General features: G+C 49.5%; 2 protein-coding genes across 2 annotated transcripts; both read left to right on the top strand.

Annotated features, from left to right (window-relative positions):
* Nucleotides 1-2,748: 2,748 nt before the first annotated feature.
* Nucleotides 2,749-4,204, top strand: MRS44_018096 (uncharacterized protein; the record flags this gene model as incomplete). The annotated part of the gene is made up of 3 exons (XM_065616298.1): nt 2,749-2,773; nt 2,877-3,847; nt 3,905-4,204. The coding sequence occupies 3 exons, from the start codon at nt 2,749-2,751 to the stop codon at nt 4,202-4,204; spliced, it is 1,296 nt and encodes a 431-aa protein (XP_065472370.1).
* Nucleotides 4,205-11,673: 7,469 nt separating this feature from the next.
* Nucleotides 11,674-12,311, top strand: MRS44_018095 (uncharacterized protein; the record flags this gene model as incomplete). The annotated part of the gene is made up of 4 exons (XM_065616297.1): nt 11,674-11,676; nt 11,714-11,797; nt 12,084-12,114; nt 12,181-12,311. The coding sequence occupies 4 exons, from the start codon at nt 11,674-11,676 to the stop codon at nt 12,309-12,311; spliced, it is 249 nt and encodes an 82-aa protein (XP_065472369.1).
* Nucleotides 12,312-12,499: the final 188 nt, after the last annotated feature.

Here is a 12,499-nt window from a genome sequence, read left to right as displayed (position 1 = left end):
TTAATGAGGCCACACTCTGTTACGCAGAAACATCTCGCACCAATGGCTCGAGTGGGAGTGTTGAGATCCATTGTTTAATGGATCAATGGCTATTCCGATCCATTGGTGGCGAGGATGTGGATGTCTTCTTGTCAATAGTTTCCGGTGGTTAACACCAATCTTTCTTCTTCTTCAAAAAAATATAACATGCTCATTTCAACAGACTACCCCATCGACTGTCATAAACCTCCAACGCGGTCACGACAGGGGGGTCGACCCAATTAAAATGGCGCAAAAAAAGGTACTTCTCCTCCCCACCTAAATTAGCCTATGGTAGAAGTCCCAACAATCCTTCGAGTTACAAATCGCTACATCGCACTTGTCGCATCCTTTCCATGACTGCCGCGGCCGCCTTGGCCTCCTTCTGTTGCCGCTCACACCTGCTAAGGGCTTCCTTTTTTGGCTTTTTGACCTAACCTCCCCAACCCGAAGGCCCTGACAAGGAATGCAGTCTGATTTTTTCCCTCTTGAGACGTAATTGTGCTGTTGAACAGGCGTAAATTCGTCCCCAGCTCGAAACCTTTGCCGCGACTGACTGTCATGGTGGAAAGCCTTGAAGATATCATTATAAAGCCGCTCACGCCACTCAACCTGACTCGTATATCTCTTCCAACTTGGCTGCCCGTGAAGCTGAAGAATATAGCTATTCACAAGGATAACCTCTAAGAGGAAGTGCCAAGTTAGGGCCTGCCAAGCGCCCCGGCGGACAGGGTGATCATAGCTGTGATATGACCTCAATTGGTCGCCTCGATCTACATGATTCATCTCATTATTGTACTCAGCGGCAACTGTAGGAATGCTAATTAGCTTGACGGTCTCATCACCAAAGAAACGCTGTATCGGCCGTGCCCGGATGTGGTCTGTTGACGGCTTCTTCCTCTTACACTCAATTCTCTCGTTCCCCTTAAAAACGGTCGACAGAAACAACACGAGGGCATTATCCTTCCACGCGATTTGGTTGACCTAGGACGAAGAGAGAACTTAGTAAGGGAATCATATATAATTCCATCTTAGTTACTTACCTGATTATCAGCTGTTGGTATGACCCGGATCTCATTAAACTCGTAGCCTGATTTCCCTAACTTATCCTTGTTTTTTGAGACTGCGAGGTCTTTATAGATACCGCAGTTAGCACGGGCTGTGCCTGTAGCCCCGTGGCCGTGCTGACGAAGGGAGAGGAAGAGGTCGGACGACGAGAAGAGGTTATCCATAAAGACGTGGTATACGGCCGGCGGCAGCATATTGATAAGGGAAATAACCACGCTCTGAGTCGAGTTCAGAGGGATGACCTTATCCCTTTCGGTCATAACCTCTATAACCTCTATAACCTCCTTAACCTCCTCAACCTCCCTCGGCCTCGCCGGCCTGCCTCTGCCTCCTCTGCCTCTGCCTCTGCCTCTTCCTCTTCCCACTCCACTCCTCCTCTTCTTAGTAGGTTCAACGCCTACAGGGCCGTATTTTAGACCGGGCTGGTGCCAAATCCACCGCAAAAAGAAGCCCTTTTGGGCTACAACCCAAACCTTGAACCCCGTGTTGATCGGCTTGTTCTGTACGGTGGTTTTCTGGTGAGGTCTCCCCTCATATTGGATCATGCCCTCATCCACAGCGAGATGAGAGCCCGGCTCTAAGAGCTGCGTTGATACGTATTGTATATGGTCAGACCACGGTTGTGCGCACTGGAATACTTCAGGGAAGCGTTCATCAGGTACGAATTTAGTGTGGTCAAAGGGTCGGAGGTGGCGGTGAAGAAGCTGAAACTTATTGTAGGTCATAAACTTGATGATGGAGTAGGTAGGACGCTGGTCCCCAAGCGAAGAGGTTTTCCAATGGTCCTCGATCCTAGTTTCCTTGTGGAGTCCAATATATATCAGGATTCCAAGCCAGATGTATACATCCGAGGCCTTGAGCCTCGTCCACTTTTGCAGCCTTGAGCCATCTTTCAGTTCGTGGTTTTGGCTGTCAATGACGCCACTCTCATGCAGTGATCGGAATGGTCTGGTATGAGTTGGTATTGGTATGGTATGTACCGCCAAGACTTGGTATGGTTTGAAGAAATCTCAATACCATGGTATTACCGGTATACCAAGTCATACCGGTAAGGCTAAAATAGGCTAAAAATAGGCCGAGTTGGTGGCGCTAGGCGGCTGGGTTATGGACTAAACTGGCTAGCGCCTCCTTACGGTTAACATTTTCTCGGCTTAGAACTTATCTCCTCTGCTGTGCTAAGACTACAGCAGGTCACGAGCCCCACTTGGCCGCGTCATTGACAAGGTACCTTCCGCTACCTGCAAGTTGCCCCTCGACGCAACACCATAGATTTTACTAAGGGATATCGTCAATTTCCTATCAAATTGAAACATCAACTATGCCGTCGGTACCTAAGGAAGCACCAATTACTAATGCCTATGATGACAATAGCTTTATTGAAGACCGTAATTGCAGCCGGCTGCAGCCCGACGATGTCACGTGCAGACCTAATCTCCCCGCAACCACACAGAGAGGTGTCAACCTAGCACCGATACATGAATGCAGACATCGAACAAAAGATCAGTGTAGATTTGAGGATTAAAAATGAGCGTGTCCTTTTTTATCTAAAGGAGCGACAAGAGTCGGTCTCTTATACCCGTGTTCAGTCTGCCGATTCATAGACAGCAGGCTGTTGCCTGACGCTAGTTGTGGTCGTTCACTCTCATCGTGAACAAGTTCACGATGATCGTGATCCTTGCCTCCAACAGTAAGCGAGGGTCTCCGGAGCTTGACAAGAGGTTACAACTTTCAACCACAACACATCACTTATCGCGCCTTACGGGTCAAAGAGCTGCCTAACGAGCCTCTAGACTTCTTCTTGCACTTTATCCCTTATTCCCTCGTTGAAAGATGGGTTCAATACACCAATATCTGGATCGCCGGCCTCCTCCATGAGCGACCACTTCGTCCGCAGGCCCGCCTTCGCAAGTGGAGGCCAACAACGGTTCCTGAGCTTTACATCTGGTTAGCGATACTCCTCTACATAGGAAGCTTCAAAGAAAGCAAGGTTGAGGATATTTGGAAGATCGCTGACTCTAGCCACCAACGGCCAAATCACTCTATTATCAAATATATGACTTTTGACCGCTGGTGGCTCCTCTTCCGGCATCTTCGCATTTTCCCACTTCTCGATCACTGTGATAACATTCCTAGAGTCTTTCAAGCTGTGGCCGAGTGGTCTAACATTTTCCAGAGCGTCACTTTATCTTTCATTGAGCTAGGGAGTCATATTTCTGTTGACGAGGGAATGATCCGATACACAGGCCGGTCCAAGCAGAAAACCAAGATGAAGAATAAGCCGATAAAGCAGGGGCTCAAAGCCTGGGGTATTGGTCAGCAGGGAATCCTCTTACGGTGGCTTTGGCACAGTCCAGGGAAGAAACACGGTCCCGTCGGCCTATCACGAATCACACACTTCAACAGAAGCATCACGGCCTATGGCCACGGCCAAGAACGTTATCAGAAGCTACGAAAGAAGAAGGGAAAGAGCGAGACGACGAAGAAGCAGAAGAAGATAACCCTCAACCCCACACAGAGCGTTGTGCCGGCTCTCGTCAACCTCCTTCCCCAAGATCATCACTATCACGTCTTTTTTGACAACCTTTTTAACTCACCAAACCTCCTACGAGTCCTCCGCATCTCAGGCCACGCCGGCACGGGTACGGCACGTGTGAATAGTGGCATTTATCGCCCCATACGGCAGCTCAAGAAAGACGATACGAACGGTGCCCGGCTTCTCAGATTCAACGAGGTGGTTGCAGTCCCAACAGAGGATAACCTTGTACGCTTTGGAGACGCGTTTTAGCTGCGTTTCCCCTACTAATTTGTCGTCTTCTAGGTCAATCAAATCGCTTGGAAAGACAACGCCCTCGTGCTCTTTATGACGACCTTATACACCGGTCAAGAGCGCATTTTACGGAAGAGGAAGAGGCCCAACACCATACACACCCGTGCCCGGCCGATCCAGCGGTTCTTCGGCAATGAGAAGATCAAGGAGTTCGAAATCCCCTCTATTGCCGCCGACTATAATGACTGGATGAACGGTGTAGATCGGAGCGACCAGTTGAGGGCATCACAGGGTTATAAACACCCGTATCGGCGCGGCGCTTGGACGAGCCGTCATTACAAGCCACGGTAAAGTCATCCTCAGCGCCACTAGGAAATTTGGTCTGTACGTGATCGACGAGGGTTACCGCAACAACTGCACACTGCCATGGCCGCATACTCTGTCAGCGACCCAAATGGCAGATTGGCATGACCGACTCGGCCATTTGGGGAACAGAACGTGCATTCTACGATGAAGATGTCCACAGGCATCACTCCTCTATCTGACTCCAACGTCTGTAAGCGTGCGTAAGGGCGCATGGAAGGAAAGGCCTCACCGCGGATGCATTCGAAAAGGAACAAGACCACTCGTAGAGTCACCTGGCGATCGCTGGCCCTTCCTAGACGAAGGCATCGACGGCCATAGCACTGGCTGGCTCCATAGACGATTTCACCAAAATGACCTGGGGTCTTCCCAATCAGGCAAAAGTCCGAATTTGGCAACTGCCTTCGACAACTTCTGGAACAAGCCAGACACCAACCCGTCGCTGCCGTTACCTCCGCCTCGATCGAGGGAGAAAACTTGAAGCCACGCAATTAAATTCTACTGCGAAAACAAGATGATTGAGACGGATCTCCGGCCACCGAGCAGCACGAACAAAACGGGGCGGCCGAGATAAACTGGTTCCTACTGAGAAGCTCACAGCGACTCTCATCCATTCAGGACTGGAAAGAAGTTCTGGCTATATGTCCTCAAAGCCATGGCATACGAATGAAACCTCTCACCAGCCTCGGGGCGTCAAATCACACCTTATGAAGCATGGCACAAGGAAGTGCCGCACTCCCATCTCCGAGTTATCGGCAGCCGAGGCTTTGCAACAACGCCGCCAGCTAAAGAAGATGGACGACAAGACAGTCCCCTGGCCGACTCCGCTATCAAGGGAGCACAAACTACGTCTTAGTCGACGACGATGAAGAAGATCCCCCGCGAATAACGTCGTGTTCGACGGTAGAAATCCCTGCTAGAAAACGAATTCGCATCCGAGCAACCAACTGACGAACCCAACGCAAAACGGATGGATCTCGACACCATCTCTTCCAACTATACCCCTAACGAAAACATCAGAACAGACGAAGAGATACAGTCAGCCCCCAGCCAATCCTATCAACTGAATCAAGACGAGCCAGGCTTCATGTGGAACGGGGACTCCAGAAACACAAGCTCCGACGGTGCAGTCGACGAACACCAAGTCGTTGCGGAAACAGCCGAACGCCGTTCCCCAACAACGTTTTCCAGTACGGGAAACCCGAGGACAAATTCCATCAAGATACACAGTCCTAGCTCAACAAGACCCATCAGCCCAACAAAACCAGTGGCGCTTCACCATGATCGCCATTCACCTGGCTATGATCGCCAAGAGCTTGAACTGACCGAACCAAAACCTTTGCCGAAGCAATGAACTCGCCTCATAGCGAACAACTGGATGCAAGCCACCATCGACGAAAATCACTCGGGACCAGAACGGGACCTTCATACCAGTCAGCCTGCCTCCAGGAAACATACGCTCCAAGGCAAAATGGGTGTATAAGCTCAAACGGGAAAGGATGGCGAGATTACCAGATTCAAAGCTCGCTTCGTCGTCAGAGGCTTCGAACAAAAAGAGGGAATCGACTACCACGAAACGTTTGCCTCCTGTGCCTAAGCCGATGAGCTATAAAATGATCGCTATCGCTGCGGCCTAGAACCGTGAACTGGAACAGATGGATGTCAAAACTGCCTTCCTTTACGGCGGCGTCAAAGAAGAAATCTACGCGACTCAGCCACAGGGTTTCGACGACAAACCAGGTAGTCTTCCGACTGCGGAAGCTCTCTACGGCCTCAAACAATCTCCCTAAATCTGGTACCAGACTTTATCTGATTTCCTGGAAAACCCTCGGCTTCAAACCACTCAACGCCGACGTTGGCGTCTTTATCCGCGGCACAACCTACATCGCCGTCTACGTGGACGGACCTCCTAATCGTTGGTCCCATAAGGTAGAAACTCGCCCGGTCAAATCAAAGCCGCCTTGAGCGAGAAATTTAACTACCTACCTTGGCCCGTGTCAGTACTATCGGACGTTGGTCCGGAGAGACAGACGCAACAAGGCCATCTTCCTCTCCCAACGAGCATATGTCAATAAGGTCCTACGGGAATTTGACATGTGGAGAGCAAGCCAGTCACAACTCCCCTGAGCACGTCAAAATTCCAACCTGTCCCAGACGAATACAGAGCTTCTAAAACGACGAAACTATGGTACGCAAAAGCAATTGGGTCACTTATTACGCCATGTCGCATCGGCCCAGACATCGCATTTGCCGTCTCTCTGCAGCCGATATCTGGTAAAACCCACCAATGAACATGTCCAAGCCGTCAAGCGCATCATGAGGTATTTGCGAGGAACGATCGACTTGGAACTGGTTTTCAGCGGACCACTCAGACCGTTAGTTGGGTACACCGACTCAGACTGGGCTGGCGACCATGAACATGCCAGACGATCAACGGCTGGTTATGTCTTCAACGTCGGCACAGGCGCCATCAGTTGGAGCTCCAAATGACAATCAGCGGTCGCACTATCATCCTGCGAAGCGGAATACATGGGGCAAACACAATGCACCAAAAGAAGCGCATTGCGTACGAGGGTTGCTGCGCGAACTTCTGACCCAACACAAACATGGAGACCTTCAAACAACTATCCTCTACTGGGGCAACCAAGGGGCAATTGCAATGGCCAATCGATTCCACGCCAGGACTAAGCACATTGATCTTCAATGGCATTACGTTCGAGAACGAGTCTCGGACTGGAGACGTCAACTCCAATATGTCCCAACCGAGCAACAAATCGCAGACGGACTTACGAAGCTCTCCCAAAAGACCCAGTTTATCGTGTTTCGCAACGCGCTGGGCCTCTCCAACCCATGATTCGCTGTTGGTCACGCAAGTATGGGTCATGAGAAGGAGGTGGCCGGGAACACCTGGCCAACTGACACTTGCGTATCTCTCGACAACCAAGTGACCTACCAACAAACTGACTGGGGATTTGGAAGCAGCGGCGTCGAAAATCTATTATCAAGTTCACACGATTTCTCTTTTCTTTTATCCTTTTCATCATGCCCCAAGTGGGAGAATGGGTGCCCTACAGTCCACTCCATTCATCAAGCCTCCAAGCAACCCACAGTACCAGCTTGCAATCCCCACTCCTAATAAGATTCTACAACAATTCCAGCTAGACCTACGTCTATACGTACATACAAGAGCCATTTCATTCAGAAAATGATCACACAGGATCCAATTGCAAAAGAATCCATTGCAGGTGCACATGGCCGAGCTGCAAAACTACAAAACTACAAAACTACAAAACTACAAAACTACAAAACTACAAAACTACAAAAACTACAAAACTACAAAACTACAAACTACAAAACTACAAAACTACAAAACTACAAAACTACAAAACTACAAAACTACAAAACTACAAACACAAAAACACAAAAGCACAAAAACACAAAAAACGCAGCGCATGCTGCTGGGATTGGCTTCTTCAGCCTTAACAACCACAGTCCTACGAGACATACAACGAAACCCGCTCAATCGGATCCGGCCAAAGAAAGCAAGACAGTTCGACTATTGTAGTCAGCCGTCAATATCAACAAAAGGATAGTATCAATGTCCTTGACATTTATTTCGGAAAATATAAACCTAGAATGAAGTGGGAGATTCTGAAGTGCTAAGGCTCCAGTGATCGAAGATTCCAAGGCTTCATTCAAACATCAAACATCAAACAAACGTCAAACCTAGGATGAAGTGGGAGATCTGGGTGTTAAGGCCCCAGTGATCGAAGATTCCAAGGCTTCATCCAAACATCAAAACCATCTGTCCGTGATGAAGTGGGAGATCTGGGGTGCTAAGGCCCCAGTGATTGAAGATTCCAAGATTTTCATCCAAACATCAAACGACCTGGGAGATCTGGGTGCTAGGCTCAGTGACCAGAGAATTCGAGGCTGTTGGTCTCACAAATTTATCTATCAAACAATTCGGGAGACCTGGGGGTGCTAAGGCCCCAGTGATCGTACAATCGTACACAGGTGTGGTAATAGAAGCTTTTTGTTTTTTATCTATGAGTTTTTGAGGTTTTAATGAGGCCACACTCTGTTACGCACAACATCTCGCACCAATGGCTCGAGTGGGAGTGTTGAGATCCATTGTTTTAATGGATCAATGGCTATTCCGATCCATTGGTGGCGAGGATGTGGATGTCTTCTTGTCAGAGTTTCCGGTGGTTAACACCAATCTTTCTTCTTCTTCAAAAAATAGAACAACATGCTCATTTCAGCATAATGATCCTATTGACTGTCATAAACCTCCAACGCGGTCACGACAGGGGGTTCAATCCAATTAAAATGGCGCAAAAGGTACTTCTCTCTCCACCTAAATTAGCCTATGGTAGAAGTCCCAACAATCCTTCGAGTTACAAATCGCTACATTGCACTTGGCGCCCAGCATCCTTTCCATGACTGCCGCGGCCGCCTTGGCCTCCTTCTGTTGCCGCTCACACCTGCTGAAAGGGTTCCTTTCTGGCTTTTCGACCTAACCCTCCCCAACCCGAAGGCCCTAGAATGCAGTCTGATTTTTTCCCTCTTGAGATGAATTGTGCTGTTGAACAGGCGTAAATTCGTCCCCAGCTCGAAACCTTTGCCGCGACTGACTGTCATGGTGGAAAGCCTTGAAGATATCATTATAAAGCCGCTCACGCCACTCAACCTGACTCGCATATCTCTTCCAACTTGGCTGCCCGTGAACGAAGAATATAGCTATTCACAAGGATAACCTCTAAAGAGGAAGTGCCAACGCCTGCCAAGCGCCCCGGCGGACAGGGTGATCATAGCTGGTGATATGACCTCAATTGGTCGCCTCGATCTACATGATTCATCTCATTATCTTAATTTAGCGGGATGAGGAATGCCAATCAGCTCTGACGGTCTCATCACCAAAGAAACGCTGTATCGGCCGTGCCCGGATGTGGTCTGTTGACGGCTTCTTCCTTATTCTCACTCTCTCGTTCCCCTTAAAAACGGTCGACAGAAACAACACGAGGGCATTATCCTTCCACGCGATTTGGTTGACCTAGGATGAAGAGAGAACTTAGTAAGGGAATCATATAATTCCATCTTAGTTACTTACCTGATTATCAGCTGTTGGTATGACCCGGATCTCATCAAGCCCTAGCCTGATTTCCCGACCATTGTTCGTTAGACGGCGAGGTCTTTATAGATACCGCAGTTAGCAGGGGCTGGTGCCTGTAGCCCCGTGGCCGTGCTGACGAAGGGAGAGGAGAGGTTGGACGACCAGAGAGGTTATCCATAAAGACGTGCAGACGGCCGGCGGCAGCATATTGATAAAGGAAATAACCACGCTCCTAGTTGAGTTCAGAGGGATGACCTTATCCCTTTCGGTCTATAACCTCTATAACCTCATAACCTCCTTAACCTCCTCAACCTCCCTCGGCCTCGCCCGCCGGCCTCTGCCTCCTCTGCCTCTGCCTCTGCCTCTTCCTCTTCCCACTCCACTCCTCCTCTCCAGGTTCAACGCCTACAGGGCCGTATTTTAGACCGGGCGGTGCCAAATCCACCGCAAAAAGAAGCCCTTTTGGGCTACAACCCAAACCTTGAACCCCTGTTTATCGGCTTGTTCTGTATGGTGGTTCGTGAGGTCTCCCCTCACAGGCATCATGCCATCCACAGCGAGATGAGAGCCCGGTCTTGAAGAGCTGCGTTGATACGTATTGTATACATGGTCAGACCACGGTTGTGCGCACTGGAATACTTCAGGGAAGCGTTCATCAGGTACGAATTTAGGTAAGTGTGGTCAAGGGTCAAGGTGGCGGTGAAGAGCTTAAACTTATTTGTAGGTCATAGTCTCATGATGGAGTAGGTAGGACGCTGGTCCCCAAAGCGAAGAGGTTTTCCAATGGTCCTCATCCCTAGTTTCCTTGTGGAGTCCAGATATATCATAAATTCAAGCCAGATGTATACATCTGAGGCCTTGAGCCTCGTCCAGTTTCTCGGAGTGGCTGATAGCCATCTTTCCAACTCCGTGGTTTTGGCTGTCAATGACGCCACTCCATGCAGTGATCGAATGGTCTGGTATGAGTTGGTATCGGTATGGTATGTACCGCCAAGACTGGGTACGGTGTCCCAGTAAGCTCAATATCATGAGACCAAACCCGTACCAAGCTCTACTGGTAAGGCTAAAAGAGGCTAGATAGCCAGTTGGTGGCGCTAGGCGGCTGGGTTATGGACATTAACCCCGCTAGCGCCTCCTTACGGTTAACACTTGGCTTAGGCTTATCTCCTCGCTGTGTGAAGACGAGGAGGCCGACGTAGTCACTTGCCCTGAAGGGTCATCAAACAAGGTACCTTCCGCTACCTGCAAGTTGCCCTCGACGCAACACCATATTGACGAAGGGACTTGTCAATTTCCGATCAAATTGAAACATCAACTATGCCGTCGTAATGAAGGAAGTAGACCGCAATTACCTTATGCCGATGATGACAAGAACTCTATTGAGGTCTACCTTGCAGCCGGCTGCAGCCCTACTATGTTACGTGCAGACCTAATCTCCCTGCAACCAGAGAGGCGTCACTCAGCACCATACATGAATGCAGAGAAACATTTAACAAAAAGAATTAGTGGAACATTTTAGGATTAAAATTAGCGTGTCCTCTCCACTCAAAGGAGCGACAAAAGACTCTGCTCCTTATACCCGTGTTCAGTCTGCCTATTCAGTAACAGCAGGCTGTTGCCTGACGCTAGTCGCGGGGTCGACTTTGACTTCATCGTGAAGAGTTTACGCAATGATCGTGTACTTGCCAAAACAGGAAGCGAGGGTCTCCGGAGCTTGACAAGAGGTTACAACTTTTAACCAATATCTCACTTATCGCGCCTTACGGGCTCAAGTAGCTGCTGAACGAGCCTTGATACTTCTTCACTTTATCCCTTATTCCCTTGTTTAAAGATGAAGTTCAATACACCAAGATTGGGATCGCCTGGGTGGCCTCCTCCATGAGCGACCACTTCGTCCGCAGGCCCGCCTTCGCAAGTGGAGGCCAACAACGGTTCCTGAGCTTTACATCTGGTTAGCGATACTCCTCTACATAGGAAGCTTTAAAGAAAGCAAGGTTTAAGGCAGCATCCGTGTATCGTCATCCTAGCCACCAACGGCCAAATCACTCTATTATCAAAGATGAACTTTTGACCGCTGGTGGCTCTTCTGTATTTTGCATTTTCCCACTTCTCGATCACCGCTAATATTTGAGAGTCTTTCAAGCTGTGGCCGAGTGGTCTAACATTTTCCAGAGCGTCACTTTATCTTTCATTTTAGGTAGCCACTTGTCCGTATACGTCCCACAGTCGTCCAAGCAAGAACCACAACGTCGTGGTAGCTCGATAAAGCAGGGGTTAAAGCCTGGGTATTGGTCAGCAGGGAATCCTCTTACGGTGGCTTTGGCACAGTCGAGGAAGAAACATGGTCCGTCTGGCTGATCACTAATCACACACTTCAACAGAAGGATCTCACGGCCTATGGCCGCTGGCCAACGCCATCAGAAGCTACGAAAGAAGAAGGGAAAGAGCGAGACGACGAAGTAACAGTAAGCAGACCCTCAATCCCTACAAGCGTTGTGCCGCTTCGTTAACCTCCTTCCCCAAGATCATCACTATCACGTCTTTTTGACAACCTCTTGATCACCAACCTCCCACGAGTTCTTCCCGGCATCTAGGCCACGCCGGCACGGTACGGCACGTGTGAATAGTGGCATTGATCGCCCCATACGGCAGCTCAAGAAAGACGATACGAACGGTGCCCGGCTTCCCAGATTCAACGAGGTGGTTGCAGTCCAACAGAGGATAACCTTGTACGCTTTGGATGCGTTTTAGCTGCGTTTCCCCGATGAATTTGTCGCTTTAGGTCAATCAAATCGCTTGGAAAGACAACGCCCTTGTGCTCTTTATGCTTACCTTATACACCGGTCAGCGCATTTTACGGAAGAGGAAGGGGCCCAGCACCAGCACACCCGCGCCCGGCCTATTCAGCGGTTCTTCGGCAATGAGAAGATCAAGGAGTTCGAAATCCCCTCTATTGCCGCCGACGAGACGACTGGATGAACGGTGTAGATCGGAGCGACCAGTTGAGAGGGCATCACAGGGTTATAAACACCCGTATCGGCGCGGCGCTCTGGCAGGCTCTCGCGTGGTCCTTCTTGCTCGAGATCATGATCGGCAACAGCTACAGTCTGCAGCTTTATGGGCAGCCTGCTTGGGATAAGATCAAGGTGCAACGGAAGTGGCGAGAG

Source organism: Fusarium solani (genome assembly GCF_023522795.1).
Source record: "Fusarium solani strain SB1 chromosome Unknown bctg00000015, whole genome shotgun sequence".
Lineage (NCBI taxonomy): Eukaryota > Fungi > Ascomycota > Sordariomycetes > Hypocreales > Nectriaceae > Fusarium > Fusarium solani.
Note: the sequence above shows the minus strand (reverse complement) of the source record. Positions and strands in the feature narration are given on the sequence as shown.